Raw genomic sequence first — 27,021 nt, forward strand, 5'->3', positions numbered from 1 at the left:
CCACTCACCGAGCGATGCCCATTAAATTTTATTCAACCATATGCATACATATAAACATCAATAGCATTCGAACTCTGTATGTATTCAGATTGTATGGCAGAATTGTAAAGAAAAGCATGAAGTTGCATTTCTTGAAAATTGTACAGCATTTTTTTTTTTTTTTTTTTTTTTTTAGAACGGGTGGTTCATCACTGTAAAAGTAGCAAAAAGAGTATAAAATACTGCAACAGCTGTAGGTAAACAGAGCTCCAGATAAAAATATTGTTTGATCAATAATGCTGAACAAAACTAGACTGGTTCTGATAATTTACACCGAGCTTGTACAAGCGACATAATACTGAAATGACTACGGTCCAATAACCTTTTCGCTTTTTGGCATCAATATGGCTTACACTTCCTCTCACAGTTCACCCCTCAGTTACTCAGCTAGAATACGTTAAAATAAAAATGGGTAATTGTGAGCCATCTTAAAGAAATACTCCACCTAAAGTGTCTCTAAAGTATTGAAGTCAGCCAAATACACCAGTCAAACCTGCTGCGGGTGAGTGTTTGAAAGTAAAAACAGATTTTGGGCAGATAGCACATAAACCGCAAGTAGTTTGAAATGAAAACCCTTCAGCTATGCTAACATTATATGATTACGACAAGTAACCACAAATGAGACTATGAAAAAGACAAATTAATTACAAATTAATAAAAGTGCTAAAAGACACTAAGCTAGTAAAAGAAATACAGTAACATATCAACACCGGCGTGAGATTTTTATTTTTACTATTTCCTAATTTCAATGAAAATTTGGCTTTTTCAGTCCAAGCCATTACTTTCTCAGGGTTAGAACAGCCTTGACTGGTTGTTAAAAAAAGGAAAGTTTTATGGCGTTGAAAGAGAAACAGAGTTCATCTAAGATGGGCTTTTCAAAATGCTCTGTTATTACAAAAAAAAAAAAAATTCAAAAGGAGAATATAAATCATAGCACATCAAACAAGGACTGCCAGCACTGGAAAAATAAGCAAGATTACAGTTTACGAGAGCATGGGTAATGTAGAACATAATTTTACATTAATGTCCAGATCTGTGAGGGGGAAATAACTCCAGGTACATGAAGCCGTATAAGAGAGCCATAAGAGGAGGACTGGACCGGCCGTATACTCCAGCTGAAATCACATTTAGGATGAGTTGGGATCAAACACCTAAATTGTTTGAGAGCCGAATATTTCACTAAATAATTTACGCAAGAAAATGGATGGATTGGCTTCGCACAGCATCAACACTAAAGCTGCACTAATATTCTCAGTGAAAATATTTTCTTTAATTCTTATCATTGTACCTTGAGTGTTTTTGTAACCTCAGCCTTGAGGTTAGAGAGGCACAGGCCGTGTTCGTTTGATGTTAAGCAGCCTCACTTAGTAAACAATCAGCCTCCTTTTTCATGGCCGTCGTCTTCCACTGCGCTGCGAGTCCTCCCAGTGTGACTCACATGTTCCTCCAGCTGTTTGGAAGTCACTGAAACTGCAAACCTGGAGTCTCTCAGAATTCTGGAAACTGCTTGCAGTGCTGGATTTTAAAGAAGTGTGTTTTGGAGTATACTGCTGGCCTTCATGTCCTCCTTCCTACTCCTAGAAACTATTAACCATCCCCGTGTTTGCAGTCCTCCTTTGGCACTCCAGGCTTATAGTTGGAGTTTTTCTCTTAAGAGTAGAGTCAGATTTTTTTTTGTTCTGTTTTTAACTGTTATTTTTCATTTATTTATTTTTTTAGTTTTTTCCTAATACAGTTCTTATGCTTTAACTCAGTCAAGAGGTTGAGGGTCAGCTATGGGCATGGTGTGCAGAACTTCATCCAGTAGTTGCAGGGCTCGGTGTAAATGGATCTCAATCCAACAGGGTGTCTCTTTAATGCTTTGCCGTGGGTAGTCCGGCCCCCAGCCCTTCACGAAGCTCATCCGGAGGATGCACAGCCTGCGCAGGTCATCGACCCCAATGCCTGCAGCAGCTGACAGACCTGCAGGGGAAATTACAAGCGGCAATTTTTAGATCGACGTGGCACTACAGGCCAAACCAAAGCAGAGAAACGTGAGGCAACTGAATCCGTGTGTCTGTGTGGAACATACTAAGTAGGTACAGTTACCACACAGAGACTATTACTAATATACTCGTTCGTCCCACTCACATCAGGTTGCATATTGTACTGCATTTCCACTAAATTTAATTTAGCCTTCTAGCCTTACTGACTACTCAAAGCACTGCAGACTAAAGGTCATCCATTCATACAGTGCTTTACTCTACACCCTTCAAGCACTTTTTCTACCTTTCATCCATGCACAATTGAGCTAAATTTGCATGTAGCCAGATGAAGCCCACACAGGCACAGGAAGAACATGCAAGACGCACACAGAAAAGACTCAGTCTACCCACTGCACCACCGGTCAGCTATAAAGACGTTTCTTTCATTATCATCATTATCATTGACAGTTAAAGAAAATGAAGTTGTTTTTAAAAAGTCTCACAAAACAGTCTGACAAAACCAACAAATAAAGGAAGGAAAACATTGTTTGCTTTAATGCATAAAAAGACGAACTGTGCATAACAGGTTATGAATAAATACATTTTAGCTCAAAAGTGCTTTGGTCAGAGTTTCTTATCTGATATTTAACATTTACCAAACAAAAACAGAGCTTGTCATAAAAACACAAGTAATCATAACAATATACTTGTTCAAGGCTAAGAGTGGTAGTAAGAAGACTCACTGATTGCAGGGGCGATGCCTCCCACGGAGCCTGGACCTGGAATATTCCCAGCGACTGCAGCTGCTTGCGCTGCAGCTGCTGCCTGAGCCGTCGCTGCCTGCTGCTGCATCTGCCTGTGGCACTGACGCAAGTCAAACACCTGGCAGGGGACAAGGCAAATGCTAAAAATCTGTCTACAAATATTGAGAGACTCCGTGTATATATGGTTAAAATTCTCTACCAGTACAACGAAAAAGGGACACTTCACATAATCTACTGAGATTATCATTAGTCCAAATCTCATAATTATGCTATTCGCACCTTAATGTAAGCACTGGGGTAGATCTTGTGAACTGCGTCGCCAGGTGCACGTCCAGCCTCTCGGTCCAGATAATAGCTCTGCACAAACACTGCGTGATCACTCAGACAGCGCACCCAGACATCTCCTTCACCTTTGCACTCCAGCTGCACGCCTTTGCCGATGTGGAGCCTAACGACATGAAGGACAGGAAGTAAATAGTAACCATATTTGACATGAATTTCTTCACTAAACAATATCATGATATATTTTAAAGTGTGTGACATAGTACCTGGCTCTCTCTATGTTCTCCGTCCTGTGGACATTGCTCAGTTGACCCAAGCAGAAGCGATCCCCTCCTGATGGATCGACATAGCCATCCACAGTCACTATTGGACATGTGGATGGAACTTTAAACGTCTCCCCAACTTGGACATCCATCTCAAAGTATGCAATCGAACACCAGTATTCTGGAGCTGAAACAACCAGCAAGCAACCAGAGGTCAATCAAGTTCACTCATAGCACAATTAGGGATAAAAAAAAATTTAAAAAGCAAACTGTCTTTGATCTTCTTCTTAGTACTTACCAGGGTGGTTGGATATGGGTGGCTGGAATGCAATTTCATTGGTAACAGGCCCTGTAAATCATGTTGAAAATAATTACACGTGTATTTAAACAGAGACATTTTATTTAGAAATGAGTATTGAACACATAGCAGCTAGAAATGACCAAAAGAGGCTAACCCATAAACATAATGCACTGACCAGACATCGATGGTGAAGACTATTTTACTAATTTTCAAATCAACTTTTAAATTTGATAAGCTTAACTCCACTCACACAGAAGTATTATCTCTAATATCTTCAATAACTCATAAATAAACCATCACCTATTTGGCTTCACGTCTCTGTAGAATACTAATGTGTTCTGCTACAGCAGCCAGTCTTTAACTAAACTACTTAACAGGGTTAATTAGCCTAAAAGCACATTTGTCTCCACTGGCTTGAACGCAGAAAATTACAAATGAATTTATCAGATTTGACTTGTCCAAGCTGTGCAGAACTTGTGCATGTTTTATATTCACTCACAGTAATGCCCTGTGTGAGGCATGGGCGGATGATGCTGTAGGTGCCCATTCTGGTGCTGAGGCCCCGCTGGGGTGAAGCTGGGGTTTCTGTTCCAGTTCGGGGTAGGATCTGTAAGCATACATTTAAAACAGCTCCATTAATAAATAGCTTAAAACAAAAGACTAAATAAAAGTAACTTTGGCTAAATAAGTAATCAAATTAATTCATTTCCTTAAAAAATGCTTATTTAAATCTAACAAACCCCAAGTGTAAAACAGCAACATTTAGATTCACAGTGTTTTTAAAGTAGCTGCATTATTTTAATTTTGCAGAAGGTGCTGACACTGTTTCGTGACTTACTTGAGGGTCCGGCACTAATGGTCGAGAAAGCAGAAGTAGAAGCTGAACTGCTGCCCTCTGATGGGGGAAGTAGAGCAGGGCTGTTGAATGTTTCCTGTGGGCCCGGCCTCGACGGTGGATGCTGGATCGTCGGCAGGTGATTTTCAGAGCTGGAGTGAGATGGCTGGTTATCGTAGTCATACTCATCCTTTACTAAGAGTGGACCTAGCAGAACAGGACATGGTTAGAACTGAAGAACATTCACAGAAATCTATGTTGAGCAAACAGAAAATGCTCACCCTACCTGAACTTGAGAGGGTCAGTCCTGATAAGTCTGCAAACACATTTAACAGCGAGACATTTTAATCAGCATCACTCTAAGTGTGGCTTAATAATCAAGAGTAAAAATTAGGCAAGAAACTTGGATATTTTAACTAAATATTATGTATAAATATGAGATATGACATCAAAGAAAATGATCACGTTGAATAAACCGTAACATTCTTATATAAGCCCTTTATTAGTACTCTATATATATATTAATAACTCAAAAATTAAAATCTACTCACCAATTCCAGGAGAGACAACCCTCTCGTAGTGGTATGGGTTGACACAAACATTGTCACACTTCAGGTCAAACGCATACTGGCAATATTTCACGTGTTTTAACTCATTCTTGTGTAGATCAGGCCATCGCCATAATCTGGCATAGACAACGTGGGGAAACCCTTTCCGCCCTGCCACCTAGAGCAAAGAGGTGCATCACATTAGACAGGTCCTTAAGTTTTCCAATTTACAATCACAGGGTGTAACACCAACAAACACAGAAGTATGAATTTGCTACTTTACCTGTAGGCGTCCATCCAGAGTCCGCTGTATGGTGACACACTTGCTAGGATGAGCTCCATTTGTAGTGATGGCTGTAATAAGGGAATCCAGCTCATCTTTCTTCTCCTTGAGCTTCTTGACGAGGCTCTCGATAGCTCGCTTAGCGAAGCTTTCGCTCTCTCCTCCCTGACGGTGGCACATGAGGCTGTGCACAATGCTCAAGCAGGCATCATTACTCGTGGGGGTGCTTGTGATTGACATCTTGCTCCTTAGGTTTCAACCTTGGGGAGGCTTTCCAGCTGTATCCTCTTTACCTTTACCAGAAGAAATGAGAAGGTAAAATTACCGTCGAGTCACTGTTGCCCAAATTTAGCAACCTAAAGCAGGAGGAGAACTGTCTTCAGTGAGAGTTGAGATGATAATCAGGATTTCACACCACAATTCATAAAGTAAAAATCAATCTGTGAATCACCTCAGGTGGGGAAGAAAACTAACTGACATAATACTCAATGTACTGGCCACAGAAAGAAGAGTTTTTCTGGCAACTTTTCCAAAGAAGACTGCTCAAGGTTGTCTCTGTATCTTTGATTCAAAACTTTATGCACATATGAACAGGTGCTGATAACAATGTTGTCATTCTGACATCTGAGTTGTAAGGCACATAATTAATTTGTAACCATTGCTTCAAAGTTCCCATTCATCCATTAGCAACACTGCATTGACAAATACAGTGTGTTGTACGGGGAGCAAAATAACTTCAATTTCTGAAAAAATAAATTGATACTCAGTTAAAGTTTTACTTATTACTACAGTCTCACAAAAAAAATGTAACTAGCCTTTGTCCTAATAAAGTCATTCCATCTTAAATCAGTGTAAACATTCTGATTGACCACTTTGTAAAATTTGAACTTAAATGTTTATATATGTTTTTCTTTGAACTCTGGGGCCATGCTCGAGATACGAGCATGAAATTTTCTTACCATAAAAGCCAATCAGAGTCTGCAATTTGGGACTAAGATAAAAGAAAAGTTCACATTTCTAATTGTCTGTTTTTGGTATCGGTCACAAATTACAACCCCTAGTTCCCTATAACGCTAAAAGAGGCTAGTGATAATTTCAGGCTTTTATCTTTAATAGTTTTTGAGATATTCGTGTTCAAACAAGGCCTCAAATTTCAAAGTGGGGAAAACGTGCTGAAAGTTGACAGATTTTTGAAAAATATGTGTCTTTAAAAGTATTACACATATTTAGCTAAAACTTCACACCCACAATTATACCTGTACAAACTATGGATCATTACATTTTTAGGCATATCGGAGAGGAATGAGCAAAAAAATGTTTTGTTTTGTTGTTGTTTTTAAAACTGGTGATTTAAGATGAAATCACCATATAGCTAATGGAAGCGGGTAACTTTATATTTCCTCTATCCCTTATACCCCAGTATGATGCAGCCCAGCCTGGTCGGTACTACACTGCTCGTGATCATGAATAACTGTGTATTCATATTAATGCACGTTTAGCAAATGAACAATTAATGAACAGAATAAGGAGAGCCAGCAATTTCCAGTTCATCCTCTGTTAGCATTAGCTAACACTGGGTTACTCGTCAACTAATTCTATATATAAATCACAACACAAATCAAAGAGGAAATGTTGCGCACTTACAGTGATACCACCGAGCTGTAGCCTTGTTCCTGGATGCAGGAGATAATATATGGTTTACTTTATCTACGAAGTGGCAGCGTTAACTAGCTCGCCTTAGCGTTATTTCGGCTAGCTTGCTAGCACACGCTAACATTCATCAACTTCACGCCTAGCTCGCGAGGGTCTCCTGTGATGGACCCAAACCTAAAAACCTCGTCAAACGTTTCAGTGTAATACTCGCTAAACTCGCACTCGTTTATATGTTCGACTTCTTATACTTCACTGATAATGTGAGGGGGAATATATATGCTAACAACAACGCGTTTTACTAGCTAGTTAGCCACGAAAATAAACAAAAAAAAATCTCCACCCACCACGCTCCATCTGCGCATGCCCACGCAGGAGATGACAGGCGTGCCGCTGCGGTGCTGTTTGTTTATTTTACAGTAAAGACAGTGAAAATCGCCGCGCTGCTGTGAGCTTAAAGCTCATATCTGAGAGCGAAAAGTGACTAAATTGTCACAGCGAACCTATTCATTTTTCAAGTATCAAAGTCTCAGTGAGTTCTAGGATATTCTACGTGTACACTGCACCAAATATTTAAAAAAAATTTTAAAAAGAGATGTGTTCCTCTGTACTTGATCAGATATTATTTATGTTATTCATACCATGACTTCCTGTCATAAGGCTTTCTTTTGTTACCCCTAGCAAACCAATGTTTTGAACAGCATGGCTTTGTGATCAAAGCCACAATTAACTGTTCCTGAGCAGTGGCGTGTCTAGAAAATTTTTGTTGGGGGGGCCAGGTAGGGGCACAGATTTGGAGAAGGGTGGCAGATTTAATTGGCAGATAATGTTTAAAAAAAAAATTCTACCAACCCTTAACCATAATTCAATAATCCTATAAACCTAATAACCAAATGCACTTTTAACTCTTCTTAGAATGAGATTTTAACCACTACGGTGCAAAGTTTTTAGATACTGCGTTGATAAAGTACAAGAGATACAATCAGTGCTTTGTCAGTGTTTACTCAGCATTCAAGGACATCAATATTTGCATAGTATTTTTACTGACATATAGTGCACATATGTTTTGGGCAAAAACATTTTTGAAAATTAAAATACGAACATTTGTAACAAACAATTGACAAATTAGCCAATGCCAATGCAAAACTTTATCTGCCTGTTAAAAAAAGAAGATAATCTTCTCACAAACTGGTGTTTGATTTTGAAACAGGAAAAAAGTGGAGAAACAAATGAAAAGACTAACATTTGAATAAAACCTGAAAGCAAGTAAATACTTTCTATGCTGCCTTATCGTAAACTTTGGTAATATTGATAAAGAACAACACTGGCTGATGATGAAATACAGTCAGCTGGCATGGTGACACTGCCAGTATTAACCTGCAGGGCTGGACTGGGACAGAAAATCGGGCATTTTTACTACAGACCGGCCCACCAGGTATTAAAGCCATAAAGACTTTGACTGAAAACAAACCCTGTTGTGACAGTGATGTACAGTCTTGTTGGTATATGTATGATTTCTATACATTTTACGTCAGATAAAAACTTTGGTTGTAAGATTTAGATAATTATTTAATAAAAGCTAGATATTTTAAATGAGAATAAGAAAGAAAAGTATTTCTTTGTTCCCCACCTTTCCCTGTTAATGCCCTACCTGGCCCCCTGGAAACACTTTGCTAGATCCACCCCTGCACAGTTACCAGCTGTCAGCTACTTAGAAAAGGATGCTGGTATTATTTGTCTCTCAGAAACAGTTCATAACTTCCCTTCAACTCATTCATGTCACCTAAAAGGTAAACCTGTTTCTCCATCACCTGTTCAGCTCTGATGGTTCAGTAAGGTCATCTCCTGGTTTCATCTTCATGTTTCCCTCTCACCACATATCCAAACCGACATCATGACCAGCAGCTTTACAGCTGTGGCTCCAGCAAACATCAGCTGATACTAGAAATTAATATTAAATACATTCTAACAACAGCTGATCAAGCTTAAACGTGCTGCTGTTGTTTAGCGCGACATCCGCTGGTTTCCTCTTTCTGGCGCAAAGTGGGCGATAAATAAACAAGAGAGAAAAGCCGATCAGCTGATCATTGATCAGTTTCATGATTGAAGTAGCAACAGGAGAGGCAGGGGAGAGAATGAGAGAAGAAGAGGCAGCTGTGCAGCATAACGACAGAATAAATCCAGCTTTGTGCCTTTTTTCCCATTCTAGCTAAAGTCCGGGACAAACCGCGTCTCTTCTCAGCTCAATATGAAACGCGTAATATTTTCTCTGAATGAGGGACCATTCCATTTTTTTAAGGAGCCGTTGGCAACTCTACTAACTAACCTTATGAATAAAATAAAGTTCACTATCAGTAACATCATAGCACCCACCCAGCTGTATAAAAACTCCGTCAAACTGGCTAGAACGCAGTATGAGTTATTGCAACTGACAGTAAAAAGTCAGCAACATGAAAATAAACTCCACCTAAACTTGGTTTATATCTGACCCAGATAGACTGCAGCTCATAACTTCTTACCTGAAGTTCAGTTCACCTGACACTCGGACTGGCGGCTGCTTCGGGGCTCTCCTCCTGCCTCCCCTTCCCTCATCCACCTGTTGCCTCTGTGGAAGCCCCGTCATAGCCACCACCAAACAACGGAGTTATTTCTACACATCGACCTGCATCTGGCCAATCCACCACCTCTCATTGTTCATGCCATTACAAAAAAAATAAAAAATAAGTCACGGGGCATGTGCACGGTATGCCCGATGGCCAGTCCAGCTATGTTAACCTGCAACCAAATCTGCAGCTCCATACAGCAATGTTACGACTTAGATTATATCTTATAACTCATAACTCTTATGTTAGCTGCCCTCAGTAGCATACTGTCTGAAATATTCCGCGGCTGCAATAATTCTTTAAGTGTTATTTTTTTCCTTGGTATTCTAATTTCACCGAAGTTTACTAAACTCAACAAACTTAATATTACTTACCGGGACTTTTATTCTGTCCTCATTTTCTTTCACCGAAAAATTGTTTCCTGCAGTGCCGTCTTTCGGCTTGGCTCTCCTACCTTTGCTAACGTGATGCGCATAGCGCAGAAGCGATGCTGCATTCACTTACACTCGGATATCTGAGCGTCACCGTGAAAACATAATCGGATATTTGATTGAATTTTATTGTTTTGCCTTTGGGGTGGCACCTGGGGTGGCCAGTCTGGTTTGGGGGGTGGCCTGTGCCCCCCCAGGCCACCCCGCTGGACACGCCATTGTTCCTGAGAGATGCATAGAATACATATAAGCATAGAAAAAAACATTAGTCTTGGGGTTTATTTGTATGCTACATATGCTGGCTTTATTTTGTGAAATTGCTTTATGTTTAACATTAATATCTGTCGTTGCTACATATATAAGTTTAAGTATTTAACATTTTTTCAGATGCAGAGTTAAACTGGAGACAATGAGTCATGTCTCAATCTGGGACTGTGAAAAATGACCTTTGGTTGGGGGTAAATTAAATGGGCTACACAGAGAGATCATTTAATTGTATCTACTCACATTTACTTTATGTCTCCAGCTATTTTCAGTTATGGTGGATCAAACTATAATCATTAAACAAAAGCTATGATTTCAAATAATTGATTAAAAATAACTGGGACACTTAAACACTAGTTTTTCCAGGAAGATCTTTTCTGGTTCTGCATACAAATAAACATTTATTTCCTGTTGCATGCCACTAGGTTCTACCTTGCAGAGGCGACCGTGGCTCAGGGGGTTGGGAATCGCATCTGTAACCGGAAGGTCGCCGGTTCGATCCCTGGGCTCTCTGTCCTGGTCGTTGTGTCCTTGGGCAAGACCCTTTACCCTACTTGCCTACTAGAGGGGCCGATGGCGAGATATGGCAGCCTCGCTTCTGTCAGTCTGCCCCAGGGCAGCTGTGGCTACAACTGTAGCTACCTCCACCAGTGTGTGAATGAATAGTGGCATTGTAAAGCGCTTTGGGTGCCTTGAAAAGCGCTATATAAATCCAATCCACTATTATTGTAAATGCATGACCAATCATGTCCCAGTCAGCTTTAACATGAAGCTAATTCCCACTATTAACAGAGCAGTGTTTTAGTGATGTTTTTCTCAGTTGTTTTGATTCATATGAATAGTTTTACCCTCCCAAATTAGACATCATCAATTGTGTAAGTCAGGTGATCTAAATGACAAAAATCAATCAATATGCTAACAACTCAAATGTGTATTGTAAAACATTTTACAGTAGTAACAATATACTTTTCCTAAAACAGCTCATACATGCAGCATAGCACTATGTATATATAAACTGCAAAAGACCATAACTCATCTCAAATCTGTGATTCATGTGTCAAAATCAAGATTTTTGCATGAGCGTATAAGTCTGTGCAGCCAAAATAAAAAATTCCTTTGGCACAGTGCAAACCAGGGGGGTGGGAACGGTTAGCTATTTTGTCACAATGACTCTTGAAGTGTGTTACTCATTGTCTAATTTCCTAAGAGTTTTGTTCTGCAACGCTTCACTGACATTGAACTCCTGCTGTGCCACACTATTAATTTTCTGAGTATAACAGACTGACATTTTGTAGTAGTTATGAAATGTTGCATTCAAAAGCAAGGTTGGAAAGGAAAAAAAAAATTAGCTTTCATGTCAAAAAGAACGTTTTCACAGGACTCAATGCAATTCTGTGAATAACTAAGGAGATTTTTATTGCTTCTTTTAGTGCTGCTAATCAAATACAAATACTGTACACTCTATGATCATCAGAAAGTGTGAGCATCTTTATAAAAGAAGAAGTTTGAGCACATTCAGCTGTGTGCTAACCCAAAGCCAAGGAGGAAAGAGATCAACAATGACCTTGGAGAAGCAGGAAGGGTTATTTATTATTATTATTATTATCATTATTATTATTATTATTATTATTATTATTATTATTATTATTAACCTTTATTTAACCGGGGGAAAAAACTCTTGAGACTAAAAATGTCCTGGCCAAGCAGGACAGCAGTGCCATCACAGTTTCCATAAATTAATAGCACATACACAAACAAATCCATACACCAGCTAAGTGTGTATGGATACATGATCCTAAACACACCAACAAATCTAACAAAGAAATCTGAAAAAGAAACAAATCAAGATGTCCCAGACAAGTCCTCAACCTGGCTGAAGTCCTGTGGCACAACCTTAAAGGAGCTGAGCATAAACAGTTGCCAAGAAAATCTTAATGAACTGAAGCAATATTAAAAATGATGTGGGCCAGAATTCCTCCATAACAGTGTGAAAATTGATACAGTCATACAGAAAACAATCATCTCGAGTTATTAATACTAAAGGTGGTTTTACAATAACAGGCCATACTTAGCTTTTCATAGAAATCCTGGTAAAACCTTTTTACATGGATGGAAACGACAGACACAGTAAGAAAAAGACAGAAATTGTACAGAGCACAGAACAAAATCCTAATGATCTGCAACATGTAAGGCATGGCTGTCGACACAAAGCCTACTGTGTACAATAGTACGTTATAGTAACAACTGGAAATTGAGGGTGATCCTGACGCTTGCCTGGGCAGCAGATTTTCATCCACGATCTTTTCTCCTACATCTTCCTTTATACTGTTGTGCTCTGTTTTTACTTTCCTTTACATTGCTATATCATCACATATCCTTATTCTTATGGGCAGGCTGTTGCCTGCATTAAATGTTTATCTTAGCAGCTCCTCCAACACCACAAATTACTGTAACTCTGCTGCGCTCAAGCTCTATAAAAATGCTTTACAGTCTTCATACTCATGACTTCTAATGTGCGTGTTTGGCAGATTTTGACAAATAAACAGGCTATTCTGAATATGATGACTCACACAATGCGATAGTGCTGCATTAATTTGGACGATTAAAGTATTGAACTGATATAAATGTCTGTTTCGCTCACAGAGACATAAGCAGGCTGTAACTCTTCACACTGTAAACAATTGCACTTAGTCATTTGCCTTATTATTTATTATGAGCACATGTTTAGGGGGATTTTACATATTTTGAAAACTTCAGCAGAAATATTCGAAAGCAACTCGATCAAAAGAATATATAGAAACTTGCAGATGATGTTTGAAGCACACAGTGCTGTTAGGCCAGCATTACACTGAACGAGAGAACGATGTGTCCTTTACATTATATGCAAATATAATGGCAGAATAAAGCAGAATGCAGAACCACGTGTTCTTGAAGAGTATTTCTTTGAGTACAATACAATAAAAAACACAACAGCAGTCAGCTATCATCACAACATTAATAGTCTGTAATAGCAGCTACTCAGTGTCAGTCAACATATGCAGCACACAATTATTATGGAATTAGAAGGTGAAGAATACACCTACACAGTCCACTATTGTTCTGAAAGAATATGCATTTTTACAACCCTGGTTTTATACAGCATCAAAGTAATTCTGTGACTGAGCGGGTAAAATTTCACTTTGACAGTTAAAACATTTTGGAGGTTAATAGTGTTTTGTTTCATGAATGAACTGTTGTGGAAAGTGCATGTTCAGTACTGAGAAATCTAAAAAGGGGGCCAAGAAACGTGCCAAAGCAGCTGAGAGCAAACATAAAAGAAATGGTCTAACATGAACAGAAAGCTTTTCAAATGTCACGTTCTGTACCTTTAATCTGCAACTGCTGTAACAGCGAGCTTGACCTTTTATGGGTTTCGCTGCCTTGGAAGAAAGGAAAGCCTATTTAATGAATGTTTCGTAGATATTTTAGGCTGAGTAGAAAGTGTTTACATGTAAAATGTTTAACCTTAATGAGATTATGTTTATAATTTAAAAAAAAACACTTTGCAGAAATGAAAGTTCTTAATGATAAGAAAAACAAACAGTAAGACTTTTTCTTGTCATGAATTTTCATTGAAGCTCTCCTGTTGGCTTCATTCTTGGTATATATTTGTGGCTCATGCTTTATGCTTACAGTTTTTCTCAGTCACTTTGGTGCTTTTCTCAGATCAAAATGAAAATTCTCAAAACTATTAATGCAACCTCCGCAACTTTTAGTCATTTGTGCAATTTCTCCTTCCTCTGAACAAATTGCAAATGCTCTTGGACATGTATCAGGTGCTTTCATACAATTCTCTGCCATCGACAACATTATCATTTGCTTATGTCATGTCAGTCAAAATGAACTATACTTTTGGATGCTAAATAGTAGTTTCCAATAAAACTAATAGTCTTTATTTCATTGCTTGAGTCATTACATATAAAATTGGTGAATTCGTTTTCAAATGCTGTCAAGCAAATGCTATACCTTTTTTTCATTATTTTTTCCTGTCCTTGAAATTGAACAATTTCTCTCATGCCATACTCCCTGAGAATGAGAGGGGTGGATGTCAACTCAACAAGTATTTTGTTGTGTGGGATAATGTCCCTTTTCACTACTCACATCTGGTCAGACAGTGGTTTGCAGCACATGACAGAATACCTGTTGAATATCTCCCTCCCTACTCCCCATTCCTTAATCCGACGGAGGAGTTTTTGTCTGCCTGGAGGTGGAAGGTTTATGACCGGCACTCACATGCACAAATGGCCATGGATGCAGCATGTGACGACATCACAGCAGAGTCATGCAGAGGGTGGATTCACCACTCCAGGAGATACTTTCCTCGCTGCATTGCAAGGGATGATATGCGTTGTGATGTAGATGAGAATATGTGGCCAGACAGACAGGAACGTCTGAATGTGCCAGAATGATTTACGTATGTTCAGTTACAATATGTACTGTTATATTGTTCACATTTGTGCACAGCTCTACCAAAAGGGTGTTTCTCACGTTTTTTCTAAATACGTGACTGTAGAGTATTTTTCTTTTGCACAATGTTGTAGAATTACAAAAATCCTACACAGTAAAAATGTGAAACATACGTATTCAGTGTCTTGTACTCACTTACTTCCATAACTACAGGAATGTCTAACTTTACTGTATATTTTACTGTACATGGCTGTGCAAAAAATGTATAGTGCTCTCTTGAGCATTTTTAGGTAGTGTCACCGAGTTCTGACCTTTTTTTGCATTGGAAGACACTGAGAGACTACTGTACACTGTCCTAATGAAAACATGACAAAGCCATTTGATTATCTTGTTCATCAAGATGGTGTCAAGACTTCTCATTTTGATGACACTGACAGTTTCATTGACATGAATACTTGCTTTTGAGGAATGGATCATCGATTTTGAGCAAGTGACCTGCTTTTGCAGGTTATCCACTAGGTTTTGCAGTTTGCACTAATTGTTTTGAGAACTACACTAACTGCTGTGCAAATGTTAATAGTGATGTGAGAAAAGCACCAAAGCGACTGAGAAAAACTGTAAAATAAAATATTTCTCACATCCATTTTAAATACTGTAAGTTCCACAATGATAAATTAATCCATTCACTGCCGGTCCGTATCTCTGCCCTGCACACTTGGCCCATGTAAATCTGTTCATTGCGTGAGGATCCTATTAAGTTCCACAGTGTTATTCCATTATTGTTATCTACTTCCGACTGTTAACAGCAAAAGCTAGGTGATGATGTGACATGTATTTTTTCCATTTGTACCGTTGCCTTGGCCTTGATAAGAGTGTAAGCATGCCAGTGTCAAAAAAAGGGAAGTGGGAGGGTTCAGAGGGCAGCAGGGAACCTGATGGCAGAATTGTCATTAGGACAAGCTGGCGCTCGAGACCAGGAATCTGACACCACCTTCTCACAAATGCTACCACTTGGAGTGGCGTCTCATCCTGAGTGATGGCCTACAAGACTCCAGGCTCTGACACCTCTTTATCACTCTGGTATGGAAGCAGGCAGAGTGAGGCCCGCCAGGCATGTGGCGCTAGAGGGACGGGGATTACGGCTGACTGATGGGGAGTGCGGTGATTACCTGACAATGAAATATGTTGCACAAGCTCAAAAACTGCTCAGTGAACATATTTGTTTTCAGATATTTTATTTATTTTTTCCCAACCGTATTAGCATTTATGTCGAAAGCCAAAAAGCAAGATATGAATGGTTGGTATAAAGCATGATTTCACAGCAGTCGACTGCAAGAGAAATAACATTTTTCAGACAAGAAGCCCCCGAAGAGCTCCAACATACCGTAAAGTCCTCTCCTGGTCAAAAGCCATCGAAAATACATTTTCTGCAAGTATGGCAAGCAAATAGGAGAAAAAATGTCAGTCTTTAAATCATCTGGCTGGCTCCAACATGCCACAGGGCAAAGAAGTAAATTATGTCATTTAGAAATTTGTGGCTGAATATCTCAATATAAAGCATTTCAGCAGGATTGCTATTCAAATAACACATAAGGCTTTTCATAATTTAAAAAAATACGCATTACAGTATGTAGTGCATAAAATATGTATAAATTATTGAAATAAATATAGATATTGAAGAAAATGTGGAGACTTACAAAGGAAGTTTTTTGTTTAATTTCTCTAAGAATCCCAAAATATTCAGAAGGTTATTGCTGTTGTCTGCATTATTTAGCTTTTTGGCTCACTCCTCATGATGTGGCATGAGACGGGAACAACATTTATACTTTGATTTTCAGATATTTGCTGTCAGACAATCATTTCCTCTCTCTTGTTTTGACTAATAGATGTTTGTGGTTAATGATTTGCAGCATTATATCGAAAGGCTTATAGTCTACATTAATATAAGGATTATTGATTTATCTTTATACAATTGCAAATTTACATCATGTGTTCATTTCTAATTTACAACTAAGTCCTGACCTGTGCTTTTTACACACCAATGCATAAGATCTTAGATAGATAGATAGATAGATAGATAGATAGATAGATAGATAGATAGATAGATAGATAGATAGATAGATAGATAGATAGATAGATAGATAGATAGATAGATAGATAGATAGATAGATAGATAGATAGATAGATAGATAGATAGATAGATAGATAGATAGATAGATAGATAGAGATGTTTCTAAGATGATGACTTTTAGATCCATCACAACACAGTCTTAGTAATAAGTAATACTCTGAGGACTATCTGCAGCCACACTCTGCCACCACCATTCCTTCATACTTGTGGTTGAAAGTAATCGCACCATTATCGTGATAAAGTAGTGAGATTGGCTCCAACTTTGTGGGTACACAGCAGGCACGCGGTGCTCTATCTGGATTCTTTATACTCAGCAGCGTCTGCACTATGGCATGTTTGGTGGGGGAGACCTCAGAAGTCATAGGCGGGTTGCATACGCCATTGCACTTGTACGCTTCGTAGCCCAGAGGTTGGATGATCCATGAATCCCAGCCAATGTCTTTAAAATCCACAAAGAGAGGTGTTCTTTTGCATGACTCGCTCTTAACATTGCGACGGATTCGAGGAGGTGCGTAATAGATAAGGTTGGACCGCGGTCGCATGAGAGACTGCTGGTTTAGCTCGTCCTGTTTAGCATGGCTGTTCTTGTGATTAACATGCTCCCAGAAGGGTTCTTGGCCCCTGCCCATGTTCTCAGGAAGGTCATTCTCGTGGTTAATCATTTGGATGAGCTCTTGTTTGTCCTGTTTGCGGTCTCTGCTCTGATCATCTGAGAACACAATCATTATTGTATTTTGTTTCCCGTCCAAGCTCCTGTCAATGTCCACCAAGGTTTCTGCCTCCTCTGTGGCCTCTTGTGTGGCCCCTTCATCCTCTGACCCCATACATGCAAGATGAACCTCGAGTCTGTGAGTTGCACACCCTGACTTCCGCCAGAGTGTAACCACATGCGTCAGTTCAAATGACACCCAGCTATTATCTTTTGCATGGATATGCTTTGTCACCAGTTCCTCCAGATCCTTCATCTCCAACACCTCCTCTTTACCCCTCCTTCTTCCTTCTTTCCCCACCTCTTTAGTCCAAACAACTCCCTCATGTATTTTGTAAATTGTCACCTTGCAATCAAAGCCAGCAGATGGTCTTTGGGCCTTCCAGACCAAAGTGAAAAGTCGAAGTTCAGCTAATGTTATTCGTTCGTGGTGAGGCAAGGAGATATTAAACAGCAAGGGATATATCCTTATACCCCTGGGTGTTATACCGTAGGGGGATGAATCTGAAATTAAAGGATGAAAAAGCGTGCTTCAAACTTTTTGTATGAATGTGCGTGATCAGACTTAAGGCACTCTCACTCATAAACTGTCAGGATGAAATAAAACAATGATAATTAGCATTTACAGTACATCACTTTCTCCTCCATAAGTCAAACTGTTGAATAATTTAAATTCCTGAACACAACATTAAACGTGACAAGAGTGTGCAGAAAGAAAAAATGTAAGTGGTAATATTTAGAAGCTTGTACCTTCATTATTGAAGCTGCGCACAATGTTGGCTGATGGCACAGCAGTCCGGTCATTAGCAAATCGGTTGTACAGCTCAAGCATGTACTCTGGCGGCTCTTTGTGAGCAGCAATTTGCCGGGTCTGGGGCCTCAGCTTTGTGAGGTTCAGCGTAGACAGAAACTGGCTTAGAAAGTCCCGTGCATCAACCAGTGGATTATCAACCACAACACTACCAAGTGATGCCCTGTGATGGTTCTCAGCGGGGTTGATAGGACTGCTCAAGCTCAGATGAATGATCACCAGAAGCAAGTAGATAAACCCAAGGTTGGAGAAAAGTGAAGTGATCATGGCTGAATGGAGGAAATGCTTAATTCCAAAGAGTAGACATCAGAAAGGAAGATGAGAGCCTTTGGAGAAAACACCTTGTTCCAGAGGTTTCTCTGTTAAAGGCCAACAGGTTGCAGTTGGGGACAAAGGGAAAACAGCTTTGCCCTTGTTGAGCTGGTGGTTAGGTTCTGAGGGCAGGGCTGTGCTGACCAATGTGCTGTGCATGTTTGGAGATCGCTAAAGCATGGGCTGCCCTCTCTCTCTGCACAAGGATCTTATGACATTTAGTCCACTGATATTCTCATTTACATGCAGTGAATTTAGGCCAAAAAAAGTTGTAAAATCAGAGCAGAATGTTCCATTTTGAAATCAAATAATCTTCCGTGTGATTTGGGTGGTTTTGCATATTTTTTAACCACAAATTGAATTTTACATATAGCACATAGGCTTTCATATAACTGACGCAACCCATATTTATACTTGATACTTATTATAATCTCATAGATGTCTTGTATTTATTTATTCAAGCTTTACCCCCTGGGTTGCGTGAAACATTTCAATTCGTTGTACATTCTGTACGTATTGCAGAAGTAAGAGAAAAGTGGAATTTGACTTTGACTGCACTTGCAAAACGAATTAAAAATAAAATATACTGGAAATGACTTCAGTTTTTGCCTTTGAGAGTTTTTATCCCCACTTCCTGCCTGATGTTGAGACTGATCTCAACATGACTGTGACCTACTAAATGCAGGTAATAGATTACAAATTGACTGATGTATTGACAGTTATTTTTATTGTGTCTTCCTACTGTTATTTTATCTGTGCTGTGATTTTGTTCTTGAAGTCCTTGTAAGGTGTCCTTGAGTGTGGTGAAAGGCACCTATATATAAATTCGATTATTGTTATTAATATTAAATAAAAAGTATCAGCATTTTATGGTTTGCAATCTTCACAAAATGTCTCAATTTTGATTTGCCCTTTTAAATAAGATTAAACATTTTTACAAGGGTGATGAAATCATAATCCTTTTTGTGCATGGTTTTATTTGATTTTTGTATCCACAGCGGAGTAGTTTTGTGAATTAGCCCTGCTCCGGAACACATGTGAAAAAATTCAAAATACTGTTTGTATGTAGGCTGGTTTATGAGATATTTTAAAGACTAATGTCTATATTATATATTACTTTCATCTGTTACCTGTCTAATACAGCTATTAATGGGCTTGTTTAAATAATCTTTGATGTCTTTGACACTATCTTTGAAACTATAGGCACTCTTTTTTTGCTTAAATTATTCTCCTAGCTTTCCTCAAGGAAAACCAAAGCCAAATGTCATTCCCATCATATGTAATGATATCTTGAGGCAGATTATAAGCGTCGCCTGGAGTGCTGCTGTGTTCAAAGTTCTGTAGAAAAGAGTGTCGCAAAATTGCAAACTGAGTGCAAAGCAGACAATGAGCATTCAGTTTCGGCATGCTTGGTAAACAAATTAGTGTCATAGTGTGAATGCTTTCAGAAAGACGGCTTCAATAATCACTGTTTAAGCATTCGGGAAAAAAATCCGTCTGACTAGTGGGAGGTGTTTAATCTAACAGGTGCACACTGATAAAACCGAACACAGCATAAACTTCAGTCTGGAAAATAAAAAGAAAAGCAGAAATGAGAAATTATGCACATAATTTATTTTCATTTTCATTCAACATCGCAATGCAAAAAGGAACACTGCTAAGCAGAGTTGTATTGAATGTAGGATCGCTTACTGGTCTTTGCTAATACACATAAATAACTTTTAATTAATAACATGAGTATTACAATAAACATTACAATATAAATGCCTAAATTTAGAATATTAACAGTCCTTTGTTACACATGTACAATCCCATTTTTCCTCTCATGAAACAAATGGAATAGAGACACAGAGATTGGCAAATAGCCATACAGTTTACTCAGATTAATCGAGAAAAACAAAATTCCAAGTATATTTTTGATGGTTAGGTCAGTGATAGCCTTAATCCTCCTACATGTCTCAAACACTTAACAAAAATAGTTCGGAAATGAACTTAGATCAGAATCTATTGTAACCCCAAAACCTACTGATGTGAACAACATCAAATCCACATTATTTTAGAATTGAATAGCTTGAGAAACAAGAAGTATACTGTAGCTAAGGAGTAAAATACAAATTGCACATGTCATATTCTTTGGAGTTATGATTCACCGCAGTTTGCATATTTGGGCTATTTCATATGTCATACTTAATCCCTCGTAAATTTCAGGAATCCAGTACACCTATAGCATCCCAAAAAGCCATAAAATCTATCAGCAAATAAACAAGGATACATGTAGGCGTTTGGCACATCTTATTATTATTATGTAAACAAAGGAAATCATTTTTAAGTGGATCTGTTTGTTTCTCTGTACAAGAATGTTCAGGTGGCACGAGTCCAGGTATCCTCAGTGGAAAATGTCTCTGCAGGATTTGACTGGTTTGATTGGCCGTGCTGTTACGTTTACACCCAGGAGTCCAGTGGTGGAGGTTTGTTATCCATGAGGCCCACAGCAGGCCTGCCAGCTCTGATGAAGTGCTTTCTTTCACTTATCGCCTAGGCCGATTTGCATGAGAAAAACAAGCCACAAGAAAGAAATCCTTCAAAACAAAATTCTGTAACCAAGTTTCAATCTGCTAATCCTACATGCTGTAGCAGTTACTCTGTTAAATTACAGTAAAATGGCAGATATATTTGTCAGTTTTCAGCTGCAACCGTTTGTTTTGTTTTTTTCAGTTGTGTTTTTTTCACACAAGTAGCCCAGCCCACAGCCCAGAAGGCTTCCAGGCATCACATGACAGAAAGTGCACACGAGAATGCAAATGTCTGGTGCTGAGATCTCAAACATTAGCACGTCTTTAACCTGTCAGCTACCTAATAATAAAAAATAATGTGATATTGGAGTGTGCCAATGTGCAATTACTGCAGACATATTTTATATTGTCACGTGGTCAGCCTCCTGAATGGTCTATGCAAACGGCCGATTGAGCACAAACAGCATTTCAAGGAGTATGAATGTCCATGAAGCTGTGTGTTACATGTGAGAAAGGACAACTATATAAACTATCCTGATGAGATTCTTCCTAAAATGTCCAAAGTGCATTTGTGAAAGTTTCTTACTGTAAAAGAAAAATGACTGCACTGTGCTCTGTTGAATACAAGATTTACTGTAAGGTGCTGTAAACTGGTTGGTTGTCATATATTGTTCCTACTGTAATCTCCATAAACAGTTTATCACAATAAAACTGACTGTGTGCACCTGACTCGAGTAACCTGAATTTATTTTCGTGTCTTTTTTCAAACTATGATGATATATCCTTCTCTTTTTCGCTTTATTAAACATTTCATCAGCTACCCTGAGAATGAGAGCAGGGCTCAAAGACATAACATTCGCATAACTGATTTAATAACTGATTAGTAACTACAGGACTCACATAGTTCTCAAAAAATGGAAAAACCGAACCTGCATCCAGAGCAAGGTTTTAATAATGCTTTTTTCTTTAAAGCATCAGAAAAGCATTAAATGAAAGCATTAAAATGAGTAGAACTTAAACATTTAGGCTTTGTGCACTGTTATCCTGTAAAGATGCACAGCCCAGTATCATTTAAAGCTCTTCTTCGGATGTTAGCTGCCTTTTGTTCTGTTCTCTGTCAGATAGATCAAACTTCAATAACGTTGATGTCGGGGCTCTGGGGTGGCCAATCCACGACTGATAGGGTGTCACTGTTGTTGTTTTTCTATGCACGTATGTGTTTTTACTGCGTTGCGAGTGTGTTGGCTAGATGAAACCGAAATTTCCAATTCAGAGTTGAGACTCCATAACTTCTGTTTCCACTGACTTTCAGGCAACTGTTTCTGTTTCCCCAACTACTTTTCTGTAGTTGGGAAATACTTCATTGTTTCCCTTCCTTAAGAAAAGCATCCTGACAGTTATCCTTCCATAGAGACCATTTCTGATGAAGGGCCAAATAAAAACCTTGTGAAAATGGTCAGGTACAAGGACTGGACTAGAAACGAGTGAGAAAGCAGCCAATGTCCAAAGAAAAACTATGAAGGCCCTTCGGAAAGCCCAGAGAACTATTGCTCAAGACCCCTGTGGCTCTTTGGAAGCAAAATATAATGAAATTAACAGGTTACTCAAGACTTCTGCACAATACTACATCTATTTAGCACCAGAAGGGTCCAAGCAAAGTCAGTGTTAAATGTTAAAAAGCCGGATTACCTGAAGAGTGTCTCTTTCCACAACAATGGGCGCCTTTCCATCTCCAATTCTATCATTTGGCTCCAAGCTTGAATAAACATCTGCAAGAGAAAAATCCTATTATATCAATAGTATCATTTCTTGAAACTGATACTGATCAGCTTCGTTTTGCATCTCCAGTGACAGCTGTAATCATTATGGTGCTGTGAGCATTACAATAACACCATCTATCCATTTTATTCCACTCCAGGGTCTGAGGGGCTCGAGCCTCTCCCAGTAGTAACAAGGACAAGGCTATTACACAAACACTAGAATTTAACCTCACCTTAGACATTTTGGGGGCCACTAAAGTGAAGATAATTGCACACTTAGACATGATGATGTGATAATAAGAGTTTATGAGTAGCCTAAAAATCTATAACCATTAATCAGACACGTTTTCAGTCAGTGTGTGGCAGTCTTAATCTAAAAAATCCCATCTTAAATGCATAAATCTTCACTCAACAGGATTTTTTTACTAATAAGCAATTAAGATAAACTATATTCATGTCAATTTCTATGCATGTTATTCATTTATTTAGTATGTGTTTAGGGGGGGGGGGGCACATACACGCTAAAAGGTGTGTAACTTTTACCTTACAAATTTGCTTTGTGCCATTTAAAACCAAAAAGCTCAGAGAAAAACATTTAAATGCAATCATTCACTGAGAAGACAGCCCTGAGAGAGAAGAGAGTAAACCTGTTTAAGGGGAAGCTAGAGGTCGCTCTTGACGTGGGAAAGTGGGTGTCCTTCTGAAATCAAATGTGACTGGTGATGCATGAGCCTGTCCTGCCTCCAGGAGAGACTGTTCAGGCTAATAAGCCGAGTCTGTGCACTGATAACCTTGGCGGCACATCACTGGTTTGGGGGCAGTGTTTAAGAAGAATGTAGTCCAGGACTGCGAATGTTATGTCTTTGTCCGTGACATGAGAAGAACCTCAGTGTGTTTGACAGCTTTTTTACTCCCAGAGCTAGAGGACACTTTTCTCATTTAGATGATGATTTAATAAAAATTCACTGAAGGAATGCACGCTGCAATTTTCTGACCTTGAGTTTTGTCCATGAGAGGCAAAGTGATGTCATCACTTCCTTGCTTTCCGCTCTTGGGTTTTTTTGGCACTCCGGTAGTTGTGGGCTTTGAAAGACGACAAACGTAACATTACTGGATGACAGATGGTTTGCTTTTTGTGATGTTCTAATTTTATAAAGTGGCACGACACTGAAATCCTCTGCTAAGTGGCTTAAAGCTTACTATAAACACTGCTTTTCTGCATATAAATCAAGGCCAAAAATACACTCTCAACCTTTCTTTCTTTACTTTTTTTCCACACAGATCTTCTTGTTTCTTCCTTATAACTATTTGGCAGCATGCATTGCCATGTGTAAAAAGGTCTGAATGATCATGCTTGTGTTAAAATCAATCTTTTCTTGAAGTTTTAAATTGGCACAAAATCAACACAGATACCTTAAAGTGGCTCTTGTTCCAGCCGGCTTTGTTCAGAGTGTTTCTCAAGTCCTTGTAGGCCCATATTGTCTGAAGCACATGGGAGGCTGCCTTTGTCTCCCGCGCTGATTGGCTGACAACGGATCATATTAGATATTGTATAAAAAAAGCAGAGGAAATCTCTAAGACAGTAACGTCTGAATGATTAAACTCTAAATGCACTGGAACACGGCGAGACGATGCACTGAGGCAGAAGTCTAAGAAGATATTACGGCCAATAAAACTACGATGATGCTATCTTTTTTCTGTTTTATCTATAAAAATGTTAGTTGATCAGCCTTTTTTTATTATTTAAGCTTATATATTTAAAAATGTGTAGATGTATAAGATTCGGTTTTTAACCTTGACTTATTGATGGCCACCAGCTTCTGCACAGCATGACCCTGAATGAGCAGCCGCGCGTTCTCTGGGTTATCTGTGATGATCTCGTGAATCGTGTTCAGTATGGACACCACCGTATCCCCCTCGAGATTCTTCGCTGGATGCTGCTGCCCACACGGCAGATTACCGACGAGGTCCCTCAGAGCATAGTTCCCTGCAACCAGAGACAGACAAAGATGAAAATGTTAGCTCGGCTATGCGAATAGAGCCAAACGTATACAGGCGTTAGAAACCTGTACCTATTAAATCTTTGTTTCTTCTGTCCATAGCCAGGTTGCGAAGAGCAATGGCCACAGCTCGCACAGCTTTGTCCACGTCTGAGCGCAGGAGCTCGACCAGAATAGGCAGACCTTTCTCTTTTCTCACTGTCGCCCGGATATAGCTGGACCACTTCAGATGGAAACACAGAAATAAAAAATAGCAGAGGGAAGACGTCGTGGTTTTTGATTGTTTGGTCAGTCTTAATTCTTAGCCCTCATAAACATGAAGCAATATTTTCCAGTGAAATTCCACTGAAATATAAAAAATAAATGTTTGTTTATTCAAATAATGACTGAATAAGGAAAATATGCTTGGTATAAACTGAATGGGTTTAACCAGATTTTTAAGTGTATAAATTTTGAAACTGTAAGGTAGAATACAGCTTTGGCTGCTCCCTTCACAAGGGGGTCACCACAGCGGGTAGCTCCACATACATGATTTGGCAAATGTTTTACACTGGATGCCTTTCCTGAAGGGATTTGCATCTCCAGCTGGGATCAACATGGTTAGGCGAATGTGCCAACCACTACACTGGTAAAATCTAAAAATAAATACATAAATGAATAAGAAATCCAATTATGCACTTTTATCTGCTCTCTTTTGACATGATTAGCTGTAAAAAAAAAAAAAAAAAAAAAGTCATTTTATTTTTGGAGCGGCCTTCTTCTTAAATGGTAGTGACATTCATGGTGCACTATATGTTACAAAGCACATTAGTTAGAAGACCTATGGACCCACTTGGGGGGGGGGGGACACAGCGGCAAAAGCTATTTTGGATGCCGATGACACGGTCAGACTAGAGAGTAAGCTGCGTAATGATGTCGCCTGAAAAAACAAAGCCAACCAGTCAAGAAAAGAAAGCTTCGCATATCCCCAAGGAAGGACTTGAAGAGGTTGTCTCTTTTGATTGTGATTGCTGCAGTGATTGGAATAGAGGGTAAATCGATCGCTCCAGTTTAATTCACTTACGGTATTTCTTTAGGATAGAACTTTATTTTAAGCATCTTCTTCTCTTCTCCTAATACACGTGCATTTATTTAGTGACTTTGTAATCTTACTGACCACTCAAAGCATTTCAGACAGCAAGTCACGTTTGAAGCATTACAGTCACGCAGTACTTCATCTAACCCAGATCCACAGCACACAAATCAACCTAACATGCATGTCTTTGGAGCATGCACAATGGAGAGCAAACTCCACACAGAAAGGTTCCAGCTGGGATATGAACCAAGAGCTGTCTTGCTGCGAAGCGACAGTGCCAACCTCTTCAACACCCCTTTTTAAGGCTCTTCTTTAGCTATATTCTTTATAGCTTCTCTATAACAATAGAGAGTATAATCAAAGCAAGTGTCACATTAAAACTGCATTCATTTAAAGTTTAAACACTTCACAACAGCAACCCAGGTAGTTGTGCGTATAAGAGATAACTCTTCTATCTACTCACAGCCCAGTGTCCCGCAGCGAGGTTCTGCAGCGCTCCTGCAGCTGCCTCCAGGGTGTTGTGGTTGTGACTGCAGGTGAGAAGAGAGAGGTAAAGCCTCACCACCTCCGGCTGGTACAGCAGCTCCAACCCTTGAACACAAAGTCAGAGAAATATTACTCTAAAAAACAAAAAGAAGAAGAAGATCCCAAACCAGTTTGCAAATATATGTTTGTGTTCAAGACGTTTGTCTATGTAGGTCAGTTCAGGTCAGCAGGTTGGTAGGTCAGGGGCTAAATATATATTGTTTAATGGAAGAGTGTGGTAGAAAATTACTACTCCAGCTGACTCCCTACTGCAGAGACTTTTTTTTCTGTACTAAGCCAGGGGAGCGGAGGCTGCTGGATGCCTGACAAGTATAATAAAGCTGACCCTGAACCATAACATGCTTGTCATTCTGATTTGCATTCACAGACTGCAGCGTGGGAGGCATAAGCTGTTCTCTGATCTCTTTCCTAATGACAGCCAGATCCACATATACAGTATTCAAGCATACGGTACAATAGCGATTTCTGTTCTTTTCTCTTTTTTTTATCTT

The 27,021-nt window shown here is 39.1% G+C and overlaps 3 protein-coding genes across 8 annotated transcripts in view; all 3 read right to left on the bottom strand.

Moving 5' to 3' along the window:
- Nucleotides 1-11: 11 nt before the first annotated feature.
- smad4a (SMAD family member 4a) lies at nucleotides 12-7,365 on the bottom strand. 2 transcript variants are annotated; one of them, XM_085279623.1, is made up of 11 exons: nucleotides 7,277-7,365; nucleotides 5,280-5,572; nucleotides 5,000-5,174; nucleotides 4,735-4,764; nucleotides 4,452-4,655; nucleotides 4,113-4,220; nucleotides 3,611-3,661; nucleotides 3,316-3,499; nucleotides 3,047-3,215; nucleotides 2,747-2,885; nucleotides 12-2,001 (listed from the first exon to the last, which is right to left on the bottom strand). In XM_085279623.1, exons 2-11 carry the CDS (start codon nucleotides 5,517-5,519, stop codon nucleotides 1,790-1,792), a joined length of 1,512 nt encoding a protein of 503 aa, XP_085135749.1. In that variant the 5' UTR covers nucleotides 5,520-5,572; nucleotides 7,277-7,365; the 3' UTR covers nucleotides 12-1,789. The 2 variants fall into 2 exon arrangements, with proteins under 2 accessions (XP_085135749.1, XP_085135748.1); XM_085279622.1 differs by lacking the exon at nucleotides 7,277-7,365 and adding an exon at nucleotides 6,924-7,269.
- Nucleotides 7,366-15,891: 8,526 nt separating this feature from the next.
- LOC146570863 (bone morphogenetic protein 10-like) lies at nucleotides 15,892-18,776 on the bottom strand. The gene is made up of 2 exons (XM_085279625.1): nucleotides 18,264-18,776; nucleotides 15,892-18,017 (listed from the first exon to the last, which is right to left on the bottom strand). The coding sequence occupies exons 1-2, from the start codon at nucleotides 18,589-18,591 to the stop codon at nucleotides 16,969-16,971; spliced, it is 1,377 nt and encodes a 458-aa protein (XP_085135751.1). The 5' UTR covers nucleotides 18,592-18,776; the 3' UTR covers nucleotides 15,892-16,968.
- Nucleotides 18,777-20,228: 1,452 nt separating this feature from the next.
- Nucleotides 20,229-27,021, bottom strand: part of arvcfa (ARVCF delta catenin family member a) — a 29,290-nt gene continuing 22,497 nt past the window's right edge. For all 5 annotated transcript variants that reach the window (XM_085279630.1, XM_085279628.1, XM_085279629.1 and 2 more), the window contains 7 exons: nucleotides 26,448-26,575; nucleotides 24,982-25,132; nucleotides 24,704-24,896; nucleotides 24,323-24,434; nucleotides 23,905-23,992; nucleotides 22,839-22,918; nucleotides 20,229-21,171 (listed from right to left, as the gene is read on the bottom strand). In XM_085279630.1, coding sequence (XP_085135756.1) covers nucleotides 21,079-21,171; nucleotides 22,839-22,918; nucleotides 23,905-23,992; nucleotides 24,323-24,434; nucleotides 24,704-24,896; nucleotides 24,982-25,132; nucleotides 26,448-26,575 — 845 coding nt within the window. In that variant the 3' untranslated portion in view covers nucleotides 20,229-21,078. The remainder of the gene's footprint in view (nucleotides 21,172-22,838; nucleotides 22,919-23,904; nucleotides 23,993-24,322; nucleotides 24,435-24,703; nucleotides 24,897-24,981; nucleotides 25,133-26,447; nucleotides 26,576-27,021) is intronic.

This window comes from Mchenga conophoros, linkage group LG7 (genome assembly GCF_057382185.1).
Source record: "Mchenga conophoros isolate Kocher_MC1m ecotype Shallow Benthic linkage group LG7, M_conophoros_male_GT1.1, whole genome shotgun sequence".
Taxonomy (NCBI): Eukaryota; Metazoa; Chordata; class Actinopteri; order Cichliformes; family Cichlidae; genus Mchenga; species Mchenga conophoros.